The sequence below is a fragment of the Thunnus maccoyii genome, chromosome 13 (genome assembly GCF_910596095.1).
Source record: "Thunnus maccoyii chromosome 13, fThuMac1.1, whole genome shotgun sequence".
NCBI classification, from domain to species: domain Eukaryota; kingdom Metazoa; phylum Chordata; class Actinopteri; order Scombriformes; family Scombridae; genus Thunnus; species Thunnus maccoyii.
The window spans coordinates 11,811,412-11,826,197 of record NC_056545.1 but is presented as its reverse complement, the minus strand read 5'-3'; the positions used below and the strand labels follow the sequence as shown (position 1 = coordinate 11,826,197).

The window sequence follows — 14,786 nt, the reverse complement described above, 5'->3', positions numbered from 1 at the left end:
AAGCACAGAGAACCACACAGACACCGGGATTAAAAAGAACACATACTGGTATAAAAACATGTTTCCGTGTGCACAAACGCACCATCTTCCAGTCTATCCAAAGCCAATTCACATACAGAAACCGGTATGTGCAAAGTCACTGCAGAGTAAAAGCCCCGTCAATCACTCGTGCTGCTACACAGCTAATTAATTAAGTTACATGCCTGAAAAACGGGCGTTCTGTCATGGCTGTTTGGTTACACACAGCAGCATTAGAACCGACAGGGTGATAAATGGCAATGAATAGCCAAGCCGCCAAGCTCAGGAGGACGGGAATCCACATCATCAAGACAAAAGCATGCACACACACGTTTGTGAAAAGTATACACAAATAGGCATGCGCGTATATGTTTCCATACTCTCTGTGTCGAGGCAGGTGATGGACAGGTCTCCTTCACTCTGTCTGACTCTCTGCGGACTCGTGTTGAAGGTCAAAGAGAAGCACTTGGCTCTGCTCACGACTGAACACGACTCTGCTAAGTGAGCGAGAGAGGGAAAGGAAAATAAAAATGAGTCTAAAGTGGTCTAACAGAAGTAAAAAAGGGAGGTAAAGTGCTCCAGAGGACAGAGAGGAAGAGGAACACAACAAGGACTGTCATAATCGTAGTGAGGAGTGCAACCAGCTAAAGTTTCTTTACTCGCCATTTTATGTGAAAAATAAGAACTTGACAAGTAATGTTTTTGAATTTAACGCATTGAAAAGTGTTAAATATATGCAAACCTTAGGAAAATATCTGCTCAAAGACTTTTGTGTACAAAATATCTTGGTTAGCTTACCTTACTTTTTCATCATTGCTGAGAAATATAAAGCGTGAGGCTGACTGGAAGGGTGACTGAAAGAGAGAGAGAAACTGATGAGGAGAGAAAGTGAGAAGCACTGAGAGAGTTGGGGATTTGCTGAGTGAGAAACAATGTGAGAATGAAAAGGCAATGAGGAGGAAATATCAGTTATAGTTGCGGAGGGAGCCCAGGGCTCGTTCACCCTCCCTCCATCCGCTCACACTCTGGATGAATGGCTTGTTATATTATGCCTGCCAGCTCAAAAAGCAACCACCAGAGACACAATACCTCTTCACCACCATACTCATACCTCACACGGCACACGACACCACATTATGTTCACAATATACCAAATGTCAGTTTGTAATATATAGCCATTTTAACAGTCATTCTTGTGAAGCATTATAGGTCTGTTGCCTGCATAGTGCCACTTATTCCAAATCCTTTCAGTCATCCTGTTGAAATATATCAGAGGTATTACATTACAGTGATATCCAGTATGCTTTTTGAAATCTAATGATTTAAGGTAAAATTGTGCCAAGTTCTTTTTAATGATGAGTCAAACACATTATTTACACATACATAGTATTGGCAATAGATCTTCTGCAGACCAAAAACGTTTGATATCGTATGTTTCATGATCTTGATGATGTTGTCTGTGTGCACCTGTCTGCAGCTGGACCTCTGGTATGTTATCCTGAACGGGGCAGTGGAGATCAGCCACCCAGAGGGAAGAGTGGAGACTCTCTGTATGGGCAACAGTTTTGGCATCTCACCCTCACTGGACAAACAGTACATGAACGGAGAAGTTCGCACCAAGGGGGACGACTGCCAGGTAAAGCAGACAAAAGCCCTCAAAATTTGTTTCAGCTGTTTGCTAAAACAAAAGGTTGATGTACATTTACAGCCTCGGTGTGATTATTAATAAACAGACTGTGTGATAATGTGTTTTTGTAGTTAAGAGATACAGTGATAGCATTTAACAGGTTGCTTGGAAACACGTGTATGTGCTTTTCTAGGTCTAGGGGAGAGTGTAGTAACATACATCTAGATGAAGAATATGAAGACTCAGTTTGTTCAGATTTTCAGTCTTTTATTGACAGTTATTGAAGCAAAAGTGTGACTTTAGAGAGAGACCCAGCTAAAATAGCAAACTAAAACTCCATATCAATACAAAAAAAAGGAGAAAAGAGAATGAAACAAAGATGGCAGCTCTCCTCTACTGAGCTTCCTGGCGAGGACTTAAAGTAGAAGTTAAAACTTAAAACACAATAAATTAAGATAATGAATTAACTGAAATCTAACAGTAAAAATCACTAACTTTCTGACATTAACCTGGCAACAACATACAGCAGAGCTACAGTATGGACTAAATCCTGACAAAATATCTCTACATACTCATAAACTTTTGGTGTAAGCAGGCAGCAAAAAGTGGCCTGAGGGGCATAAAAGTGCAGCTCCTCTGCCTTTTATATACCCACAGATGGGCAGTGATTGGCTGCAGGTCCCAAGATGTACCAGCCAATAGCACAAGGGAGGAGGAGCCACACAGCACAACATATCAAAACTCTTAAATAACACACATTCACCAATGGGAGAATGTCACAATAGTTTTGGGGTTAATTTTTGTCATATGACGAGTGTTTTGGGTGTTTTTTTGTTGTTGTTTTTTCTGCACACTCCTTAACTTTATTATGCAAAATCTATGTCACAGTGCTAGAAAGTGTCATTTCATATCTTTGTTTGACTACGGTATAGAAGTTTGCAGCCATAGCGAAATAATTGCAGACATTTTCATTTACCTTCACCATTTGTTGTAAAAGTTGACATTTGGAATAATATGATAGCATAAAGTTTGGTATACCTTTTTAAAATACAGAATCTTGGTTGTCAATTAAGTTGCAGGCCTATTCTACATCGCCACAAAGCGTTTCTCAGATCATATTCAGTTTTCTCACAGAGAGACAGTCTTAATATAGAGATGTGATGCGTGAGTTAACGAGGGTAAAAGAAGCCAATCACCTAATTGTGGTAACAGCCCGTCTGTCCACACTGCCCAGTTCCTCCGCTACATTCAAGCATTTCCTGTCTTCTTATACACAGGAAGTTACAGAGGTAGGGCTTAGCGACACAAATGCAGAAATTGATGATTTAGTCAAGGAAAGCACAGCAAGAGAGAGTGTTGTAGTGTAGTAAATGGTCATGCCTTGCTGTGTGATATAAAGGGAAGTCAGTTTAGCTGCAGTATCGGATTGTAGAGAAGGATACTTCTGCGAAATGGCTAGTTGAGAGGATTTTGGACCGTTATAGGTACTTATATTAAGCTTTTTTTTTTTACTCGGGTTTAGTTTAGTGTAAGAAGTAGTCTGGTTAAACTTTCCTTCCTTCACCCGTCCATCCCTCCCATGCCTCTCTCTGCCCGCCATCATGCTTCTTCTGTGTTATTGTTTGAGTACCCGAATGCGGTGCAGAGCAGTGTTATGCTCTACTACAAGTTCACCCGCTGTCCACATGTCATCCTCGACCAGTTCGTCTGCATCGCCCAGGAGGACTACTGGCGCATCCTCAACCATGTGGAGAAGAACACACACAAGGTGGAGGAGGAAGGGGAGATTGTGATGGTCAAAGAGCACCGCGAGCTTGACCGCAGCGGGACCAGGAAGGGACACATTGTCATCAAGGTTAGTGACTTTAAATGTCCGAGTGTTCTGCTTTTACACTTTAAGAGAGTTCAACCAGGGTTCAAGAAAGTGTTTTTGCAATTCTCAAGTTTCCACTGAATCCCCATGGTTTCTGTTCTGACAAGGATCAATAAAGTAACGTGTTATTAGTGTTTCTACAAAATGTGAATCCACTGTGGATGGGAAAAGTAGAGATGCAGGATCTCTTGGGGTTCAAATGTAAGGTCAAGTTAGACTAGTTTCTCCCAGAGCCCAACCTTTGATAACTTATTCAAGAACATATTTTAAACAAGATGAGCCAGGGAACAACACCAGGGAGGTTTAATGCCCAAGGTTAAGGTTAAACTGCATGCCAGTTAGTTAATGAGCATGTTTAATCTCACAATTTATCACTCTGTGATTTTTACACACTAAATATAGTGAAATGCCTTGAATTGATTTGAGTACCGACTCATTATGAATCAACCATGCCTTCACATACAGTTACTCTGCAAAAACATCAATACAGCAGCTCAGTGTTCTAAGTTGTTCATGGTTGATTGACTGACTGATTGATTGATTGATTTTGTTTATGGATTAAACAGACACATAAAAAATGAAAATCCAAAGGATAGCATGGTGAAGTAAAAACACTTATTTCCAACAAGACAAAGAAAACATAAAGAAACACATTCAACATAAAAATAAATAATACAATCCTGAAATCCAAAAACACATCACCACAATTTAAGAAATAAAAAATAACTCTCACACAAGGACAAGGACAGCTAAAGTAATAGCGTTTGCAGATTTCATTATAAATCTGTTACCCAGTTCCATAAAAAAAAAAAAGTCCTAACCTGACTTCTATAAGCCCCTCTCATATTTAAAATCTTGATGTGTAGCAGAAGGCTGTTCCACAACATGGCACCAGTGTAAAAAAAGGAACTTCTGGCTACATTATTCACTCGAGGCACTTTACATGGATGCACACTGGCCCTGATTATACTTATTCTGAGTATGGACTATTGTTATCTGAGGACACAAGTCTAGAGGAGCAAACCCATTTATAATATTGTATATATGATGCAGCTTCTGTTGTTCTACTCTGAGCCGTACTAGCTGCGCTCCTTTTCTTCTGAATTCATCACTACCAACATGAGGGGATGCATTTAATAAATACCAAATAGTATTATTTTGCATCACCTGCAGTTTGTTCCTTAGTTTAGCTGTCAAACCACTGTACCAAGCAGAACATGTATAATCGAAATGATTTTCCGGAGCATTTTCTTGTACGCTACATTGCAGTGCGCTCCAAGGCCTTTTGATCCTTTTCCCGAGCCTCCCGAGGCAGCCAGGTATTGATCATATAATGGGCCTGAATGATTCTCTTGGCGGCTGCTTCGAGGAAGGCTGTTGGCTCCAAACCACATCCAGTGGAGATGAGTCAATTCACAAATGTTAGCATTTCCGCTTCTGTTTTTGGCTCTGTTCTTTTTGTGTCAGACAAAACTGGATGCCTTTCTAGTTTCTGTTCCCTGTCAAATGAATCGTTTCCCTAAGAAACTCCTGATCTGACGACATTAACAAACTCACTGAAAACAGAGGAGTATACGTTCTGTGTCGTGGACATTGTACATCTGTTCCGTATGAATAAAAATTAAAAGATGTAAATACCGATATCCAAAATTTTACACAAATCCTCCTCTTGATTGTGCTTTTGTAAAAGAGCTATTTTCTGTGTGTGTGTGTGTGTGTGTGTGTATGTGTGAGCACACGTCTTTGTTTTATTGATGGTTGACCGACAGCTCTGTTCAATAGCTGCATCTTTATAGTTCATGTCCTTGTCACTTTTATGATTAATGTCGACATAATTTATTCAAATTGGCTCGCGTGTGTGTGTTCTTGCGCCTGCTCACATCAATGTGTGCCCTTGTGTGATTTTAGCCGTCTTACATGTGTATGTATGAGTCCGTATGTTTTTCTCTATGTATCATTTTATATATATATGTGTGTGTGTATTTTTCACCCTAGGGAACCCCAGAGCGTCTGATCATGCACCTGGTGGAGGAACCATCGGTGGTGGACCCCACCTACATCGAAGACTTCCTGCTGACCTACAGGACCTTCCTGTCAAGTCCCATGGAGGTCGGCAAGAAGCTGCTGGAGTGGTTCCAGATAGAAACCCTCCGAGACACAGTGAGTGTGTGTGTGTGTGTGTGTGTGAGTGTGTAGTAGGCTGGCACCTGCAAGATCTGTATGTGTGTCCGTACTTAAGTTTGTGTGTGAGTGGACAAAGGTGTGAGTGGACTTGAAATGTCAAGTGGGTCAGTTGTCTTGGATGGGAATGTTAAAGTGTGTGTGTAAATGTTGCAGGGTAGAGAAGCTTGTGAGCGTGCCATTCTGTGCTATTTTATGTGTGCAGTTTTAAATGCTGGTCCTTATGCTTCTATCGGCACTCTTAATGTTTTGTATTCATGCGTGTTGATGGAAATTCATGTGTTGTGCCGCTCACATGCCGATCAATACGAGTTCAGCCAGCTCAGCTGTCCTTGAGCCCAACAGCAATTTGTTCATGCCAGACACTCCCACTGTCCATAACTGCTTTAACCTAAGATTAGTCTTGTTCTGTCAATAGTCTTTATGGGGTTGTCATTCAGGCTTATAATCTTCAACCCCGTTAAACAGGACCTAATCCCGTACAGAACGAGCAGAGGGAAAGTAACAGAATGTCTAAAGAGAGGAAGAGAGATGGTGTGAGAAACCAAAGAGAGTGAAAAGTGGCCATTGATTAATGCTCTGTGGTGATGTATTGGTTTCTGCTCTGACCTTTCGGAAAGGTTAGAACAATGTTACCATGTAGTGTAAATTTGCCGAAATAATTGTTTCCCAACGCCCCTTTGCTTTATTTTGTCTTCTAATTACTGTGGAACAAAATTAAGTGATCAACCATCCTTAAATCCTCTCTGCTACCGTACACTAGGTCATTATTTAGCCTCCCTGCTGTTTCTCATGTGTTACAAGCTACTGCAGATTTTTTTCTACCATTTAAAGTAGCATTAACTAATGTCACTGTGATATATTGATAAGATATTTATCACATATACTGTATGTGCAGTTTCTGCCAACATGGTGACATACTGTAGTGAATAGACAAGACGGCACTTCAAGCACTCTCGTTGCCAAGCATTTAGCCTACTTAAGAGTCCTTGAGCAATACGCTGAACCCTACCAGCTCCTGTTGCTATGTAGTCGAATATGACCCCTAACCTAACACCTACACTATATGCATTTTGCACAAGCTCTCTCAAGTGCAAGGTCTTTGAAGAACTGTGGAGTAAAAATAAATTGTCACAGGAAGTGTAAAGGTACGTATGTTTTGTCTCTGCGCTGAATAAAGCCCTTATTGTATCTCACAGGTAACGAGAACAGTGCTGCTGTGGGTCAACAACCACTTCAATGACTTTGAGGGTGACCCGGCTATGACACGCTTCCTGGAGGAATTTGAGAAACATCTAGAAGTCACAGTAAGATGAAACATCAGTCTAAATTTGAGCTTTATTTATTCTGCTTATCTTTTGTATCTTTTGTGTTGTCACTTGTTGTCACTCGCTACACTAATCACAAACGCCTACCATCTGTTTTGCAAAGTTTTATCACTGTATTATAAATACTTAAAACTACAAGACAGCAAGAGTCCCCAAAGACATTCCTGCAGCACTTGTCTTGTCAGAGTTGTAGCTCAAATTAAACAAATATCAAAATATAATTTATATTCTCATGCAATAAACAAAAATGGTTTGAAATCAGCTTGAAGCATTTGCACATTATTACATTTGCAACTTGTTTTTCCATCCAAAATGACATAGCTCACCTTAGGAAACAAAAGCTAATTTGAATGCGAGATTCCTCAGGCTCATCGTCCTGTTTTTCCACTCCCTGTCAGAAAATGAAGGGCCATTTGCGGCTGCTGAACATCGCATGTGCAGCCAAGGCTAAGTGGAGGCAGATCACTCTGCAGAAGGCGTCCAGGGAGTCACCGCTCTACTTTGACGTGCTGGGCGGCAGCGAGAGAGGATTCGGCATCTTTGTTGAGTCAGTGAAAGAAGGGAGCAAGGCTGCAGAGGCCGGACTCAAACGGGGAGATCAGGTGAGAGGATATAATGCGACATCCTGCGCTATAATAAAGAATGTACTTTTTTTTTTTTTTACAAATCACACCTAACAGAGCAGCTGTTAGGTGTGCTGGAGCCATAACATCTGTGAGGAGTGTTCTTTACTGTGATTATAGGCCTGTGTGGTTGTCAATTGTACCTAATTCTACCTCAGGAACCAGAGTATTGCTCGATCATTATCTTAGCAAATGGTTTATTGCCTTTGTGTGCATCTCTAGATGTGAATCAGTCCCTAATTACATCCATAGAATGGAGAACCATCAAGGCTCTGCATCCAGCCATGGCTTAGATAAATGTGAAATATATTGCATAAAGTTACATAATTAAATATTTAATGTGATGTGATATATGTTGCAGAAAGCAGAAATTTAACATTCAGAATGATGCATGCTTATGTTAGAGTTGAGTCATCTTCACAACAGGAGCACAGGTCTTTCACCATTTTGTCAGTGAGGTTTTAGTTAAATATAGTCTGATGATCTGGTCACAAGGTCAGCAGTCCTTTTTTGAAGGTTGCGACGTGACGGTTTGCTCATATTACACCAAATTCACTTCATTATTCTTGAGACTCTTGAGGCCAGAGCAAAAACTAAACTATCATGTCCAAAGCACTCATAGACCTCAGAGATACACTTGTGCACAGTGAGCATCATCATTGTGAATATTGAGAAGCTGTTTGGCCAGCTTTAGATCAAGAAGTGCTTTGATCACCTAGGTGAACAAGAACCTCTCAAACAGTCCCTTCATGGTGAAGGGAGACCCTTCTGCATTTTAACCATCTCCGCAACACTTCATCAGTCGTGTCTTTATGTTGAAGTGGCTACATGGAAGCCTCTCCTGAGTAGAAGGCATACAACTGCCCGTCTGGAGTTCAACAAACAGCACTTGTGTCAGGTACTCTGAGAGCCTGTGATGATATTGTCTGGTCTATAATGAGACAAGCTGGACAGTATTGTATCTAGAACCAGGTATCCTTCATCACCTGTGGCATGGTGTTGATGGCATCATGTAATACTTCTCAGCAGTTGGGACTCCAAGACTGTTCAGCATTTAGGTAACGGAAAAGAGAACCAGATAAAGCGAGATCATCAAAGATAAAATACTCTGAAGCACCTCAAACTTGTGTAAAAATGTACGTTTCAGTACAAAGTCCTGAAGACCACAAACATCACAAAACTGGAGTGGCTTCAAGAAGAAACTACAAATTTTGCTCAGCAGTTCGGCCAAAGCCCTGATTTGAAACTTGAACTGCAATAAAAATATTTGGATAAAGTTCATAGTTCATTAGTGCACTGCATACGATCTGATACAGTTTGAGAAAATATGTAAGAAACGATGGTAAAATAATATATGCATCTGACTACCAAATGTTTATCAGGGACAATTTCTCTCCAAATATCCATCTTTTCCCCCCAAAATGTTATCCTTGCTAATTGTATTTAATTTAACTAATTGAAAAGTTGTGACATGGCCTGCTACAACCTCAGAGGATGGCTGTGAGTTAAACAAAAGATTCATCTGCTGTATTTGCGGTTAAACTGAGCTTCTGTTACATGTGAAAGCTCGTTTAACTGATTATTCAGATCGAGTACTTTTATGACTGTACTCTCATATTTGGTTCCTATTTACGGTCTTTACTCTCGCGCTTGTGTGCTTCCTGTTGTCGCAGCTATAGTTCTGAAACTTTTGTCTTTATGAGTGTGTCACAGTGAGCAAGAGGTTAGATAACAGACTCCTTTGTCTTGAGTTGTTGGCAGACACTGTTTCAGGGGCAGTCTCTTAAACTACTACACAACTTTATTCACATTCCTACTCTAAATTATTAAAAGCTTTACCATGAATGATTACAAACGTTCTGTATTGTTTAATACAGTTAATGGACTGACTAACTGTTTCTTATTGTATTATTAACTGCTGCAAACTACTGGACAGTGTTCAAGTCAAGCTGTCCAACAGCCACACTGAAGTGCACACTTCTCTTTTCGTGTCATTCTGAGAGGACTGGAACCACGTTGTTCACTCTTTAAATTTAGTAAACTATGTACAGATATGCTGAGTCAAGAAAATTGCAGGAAGACCAGAAAACATCCTATTTGTTTTCAGTTTAGGATAATCTAAAAGTTTTAATTTTTATTGGGAATTTCAATTGGTGTTATTTTCCCCCAGATAAGTCCATGTCTACCTCTGTGTCTATTTCTACCTTTGAATCAGTCTTGCTATTTTTTTGCTGTCTTGTTTTAGATCATGGAGATCAATGGTCAGAACTTTGAGAACATCTCCTTCTCCAAAGCTGTTGACATCCTGAGAAATAACACGCACCTCTCCCTCACCGTCAAAACCAACATATTTGGTGAGTGAAGTCACAGTATTTGCACTCGCACACTAAAGCACATAGAGTGCAATCATCTTCAGTTCATATCAGTGCTTATCATTCGAGACGATGACCGATCCTCATCTCTCTCTGTACCTTCTTCCACCTAGTCTTCAAAGAGCTCCTCAGCAGGATCATGCACGAGAAGAAGAATGGCGGCCCTCACATTCCCAAGATCCAGGAGAAAAAAGGCAATCGCTTCTCCATCCCTGACCTTCCTGGAGACATGGAGTTCCCCACAGACCACAAAGCCACCAGGAAAATGAAGGCCAACACTGTGTCTGGAGGACGAAACAAGATCAGGAAGATGCTGGAGAAGACGCGCTTCAGTATACTGCCACCCAAACCGTTCAGGTAAGAGAATTAATATAAATACTGCCGCCTGTGTGGCTGCAGGAAGTGCGTGATTGAACTGACGTTAAATGTTTTAGTAAAATATGTGTCATTATCATTATCTATTTTACTCATCAGATATGGAAACTATTGAGCAACGTTCTTTACATGCCCCTATAAGGCTGTATACGCCACAGAATGGTGAAAAACAATTTTTTATTCACCTAAAAATGAGTCTTAAACACAACATGGCATGAACTGAATGTTGAAGAGATTTATAGAGAGAGTTTAATATATGAGCAAAGTAAGTTCAGGTGGATTTACCCTCTACAAAAACCGACTATAAAACAAGTTGGTCGGCACGCACCCCTGTCTAACTGGATCTGTCTACTGAGTCTACATCGGTATTGCCGCAGTCTGTTACCATTTGCAGACAGAGAATATTGGAGGCGTGAGCAGAAATCTAACTGACTGAACTTCTTGTTGCAATGGCACCTCAGACAACAATAGAGAAGTACATTTCAACCTCCTCTCGTGTCTTGTATGAGGAAATGGCGTGATTGCGCACAACTCGTGACTGTAATTTTTACCTGCAAGTAGTGGTACACAATAATAAGTAACAGTATGCAAGAGGGCCAAATCTAACACGCTGATAGTCTGTCCCAATTCAAACTCCGGCTCGCTTTTGCACTTTCTTACTCGTGTTTGTCTGGTATGCAATCTTCTTTCTACTCTCACTTATCTTCAGCTCCTTAACATCAATAGATTCCTGCCAAATCATGAAAATGTAAAAGGCATCATCATCATCATCATCATAAAGCCGTTGTCGCTGCGATCCATAACCAGCCATTGTACTTGCAGCATCTGGAGCAATTGCAAGTAATTCTGCACACGGAGGCTCACATTCAATATTCCACCCGCAACGTGCTGTTACAGACTAGATTTCATTTCATCATTTCATTCCTTTCCAGGCCTCATTAAACTCCATACTGTGTCAATGCTGGAGAGAGAGAAGGCGCTGTTCTCGCCTTCTTAATTACAGAGCTAACTGTCGGCACTGCTCTCACACACACTGTAAACTCACACATACACACACACACACACACTGGCACAGACAAATACTGTCATGCATATCCATGTCCTTTCACTTTTCTCTCTCACTGTCTCCACTCTATCAGTTTCCAGCTCAGCAGTGATTATGTCCACAAAGCCACACAGTTTGCATGAAAACTGATTGTGCTCTGTCTCATAACGCAACACGCTATCACGCGGCCATTGATCCGGCTCGGTGCACGGCTTCGAAAGGCTCTCTTCTGCGTTCTATTTATCGACCAAACAAGGCCTTTCATTGCTTTTTATTTTGCTAGGCGGCACCATTCAAACCGCTCTTTGATTCAAGGGAACTGATAGCTGATTAAAGGGACTGGAAATGAGAATGGAGATGAGACGGGTCAATCGGGATTCATCAGTGGCTGTTGTAGGAGGAAAATTTGAGAGGAGGCTGTGAGAGATGATGGTTTTCTGAGTGCATAAACCTCCTACGGTAGCTTTTGTAAAGTTGTCCACTGGGTGTGTGTTTGTGTGTGCATACTTAGGTAAGGTACAGGCTGTTCTGAGGACAGAAACATGCAGTTTTAAGTACACAAACACACACACACACAGAGTGGACTCACTGTCATTTTAAGGACACATTGGCTCTCACAGGGATCCAACCTGTGACCGCCGTTGCTATGGTACAATCTCTTTCTCACAAATGCAACATTTTTAATCATTTCGCTCACTTTTTAAACCTCCTAATTGAGGAAAATAACCTTGTTTAACAATTTAAAATCACATTCAGATGCTCTGGCCCAGTTTATGTACACACCACAAACCCACCGTTACTGCTGCTGCTTCTTTCTTGTTCTTGGCCGACATTGTGCTCCACTTCAGACTAAAATTTTATATGACAAGGTCACACTGGCAATAAACAAGTCGTTTTTCTGTCAAATTAAGATGTCTGGGCCTGTGCATGCACCTTTACATACAACCCATATTGACCAACCCAGCTGATTTACTTTCCTGAGATTGGAAAGCAATAGACAGAGGGTTTAGCCTCTAGTCAGTTTGTCTCAGAAGTCTACGTGATTTAGTGAGATGACAATAAAGTAGTAACCTCCATGTCCCAAGATGCCAATTTCATCCTCTCTACCTCTTTGTGATACACTAACATGTACTAAACAGTAATGCATATTGCTCTAAGTATGGTGCAAGTGTTTGTGCACCATTTGCTGTATGCTCACTGCACTGCGTTGCTGCACCACTTCCAAGAGGGATTGTTCAGGAAAATTTTAATCTGTTACAGTTGTAGACCTGCCTGGACAGGAATTAGAAAGATAAAAAGAAAAGTTTTGGACTAACAGCTCCGTCTATAGCCACAAAAGAAGGCTGCATTTCAGGAGGATCACACTTGCACACTAAAGGTCATTAAAAGTCTGTGATGACATAAGTTGGCCGTCATATTGTTTGAGACAAAAATCCCCCGCCTACCAATTTCTAATCATAGCTGCACTTGCAGTTGAATGTGTGAATCAGAATCAAAACAACATTTTTCTTATTAATTTCTCTTTTTTTCAATAACACGGCACATTGGTTAACATTACGGTAAATGTGTCGGCGTTGGCTGAATGGCTCATGTTTAACTATTATCCCTCTCAAGACCAAAAATGGAACATTTTAACAAACAGAGGCGTAACATTTCAGTCTTGTGGCCTTCATCAGATACCATCAGATGCCTCCATACCTGAAAAATGTCTCAAACACAAAAGTAGCAGTAAATACTAGTCCATAACTTGATAATTTTGTCTACTATTTGAATTGTAATCAAAGACAATAACCTTAACCTGCTAAATCTGCTCTCCAACTTTAAAGACATGTTGTTTTTCTGTGAAAGATCTGTTCTTGTATGTTTGATCAAATCCACAGTTAATCATTCTTTTTTCCTAAAAATGTCTTTAACAAGTCTGAAAGAAGTATTGGTTTTTAACATTTTCTGTGTAGTAGCAACCAACAATGTGCTTCTTGCTATTTGCTGACAGATCATCTCACTTGTGTTATTTGTGAATGGGGTCAAACAGTCGAGTAGAATTTCCTCACTAACCCTACGATTTCCTGTCATGTGGTGTGTATGAAAATATGCTGGCAGTAGGAAATTGCTCCTGACATTTTTCTGTTTATTTCAGCAAACCTGTCAGTGTGTCCGAACATTGGCTATTGTATATTCTGTCAACATACATGTGTGTTTGTGTTGTTTTCAGTGTGCACAGACATTGTCACTTTGCTTCACTTGTATTGCTGAATCACTTCAGCAGAGTTCTGCTTCTGTTTCTTTTTTTGGTTTCTTTTCACGCTTTGCAATGTCGTCTCTCTCCCGTTTGTCTCCGCTGCTTCAGGGGCCTGTTTGGGTAAGACCTCTTGCAAAACTCCCCTTCCTCTAACCATTTGATTCAGTATCCATCTGCAGACATGCACACAGCAGGAAGTCACACACACACACACTCACCAGTACCACTGACCTTCAGCAACATGACCAGAGGACTGCATTTATAGATTTCATGCTAATTCCTTAAACATATGAATCCCTTCTCCTTCAACTGTTTCTGCCTTTTTTCTGCAGAGTCAAGGTGTTCCTTTGCTTTTTTTTCACTTTGAAATTCTCCCAATTAAATTTGTATTCACCACTTCTTTCTGGAGTCAGGCTTAGACCTTCTGGTTTTCAACCAAATGTATTCAGGATGTTGCAGAAAACATGAAGAAGGAGGCCTTTCCTTGATTTGATACAGTGTTAAATAGTAGAGTGATATTGGTTACAGATGGATTTGGTTTTTTGATCTTTAATATTCAACACACCTGCACTTTAAACATATTAGAGAAATACATTTTCCACATTTATAGTTCCATATTTAACCCATACTGATCTAAAAACTCAGTTATTTCGACTGTGATATTTACGAATGTGGTTCAAAATGTAGAACTGCCATACTTGTCATCATCGGGTGTCATTTGCTCGCTGTCTTGACCTCCATTGTTCAAAGTGTGAATATTATCAGACATGTGATACAGCCAAGAAATGACAATGTCAGTCTAGCCTAATTTGAGACCCGTGATATTCTTATCAGCTTCAATTTCACCACAATCTTCTTTCTAAATCTCATTTCTCTTTTTCTTTTTACACCACCCCCCAAGTTATTTATTAACCTACCTGTTTTTTTCTTATTTCTGTCTCTTTTGTTCTTCAACTGCCTGTATCCATTTTTATAACCCTCCCATCTTTTCCTCTCCTGTCTTCCCTCCATCCTGTCGGTGCAGTACCTATCGACTAGCGACTCCCAGATTACAGAGGCTTTGCCACCGCAGCGCACAGCTGTGTTAGTGGAACCTCTGCATTAC

At 40.5% G+C, this 14,786-nt stretch overlaps 1 protein-coding gene across 3 annotated transcripts in view; it reads left to right on the top strand.

The window, feature by feature from the left end:
- The window catches only part of rapgef6 (Rap guanine nucleotide exchange factor (GEF) 6), a 158,657-nt gene that overhangs the window by 111,969 nt on the left and 31,902 nt on the right, over positions 1 to 14,786 (top strand). For all 3 annotated transcript variants that reach the window (XM_042431615.1, XM_042431614.1, XM_042431613.1), the window contains 7 exons: positions 1,496 to 1,654; positions 3,348 to 3,500; positions 5,514 to 5,678; positions 6,899 to 7,006; positions 7,426 to 7,629; positions 9,896 to 10,004; positions 10,136 to 10,379. In XM_042431615.1, the coding sequence (XP_042287549.1) occupies positions 1,496 to 1,654; positions 3,348 to 3,500; positions 5,514 to 5,678; positions 6,899 to 7,006; positions 7,426 to 7,629; positions 9,896 to 10,004; positions 10,136 to 10,379 (1,142 nt within the window). The remainder of the gene's footprint in view (positions 1 to 1,495; positions 1,655 to 3,347; positions 3,501 to 5,513; positions 5,679 to 6,898; positions 7,007 to 7,425; positions 7,630 to 9,895; positions 10,005 to 10,135; positions 10,380 to 14,786) is intronic.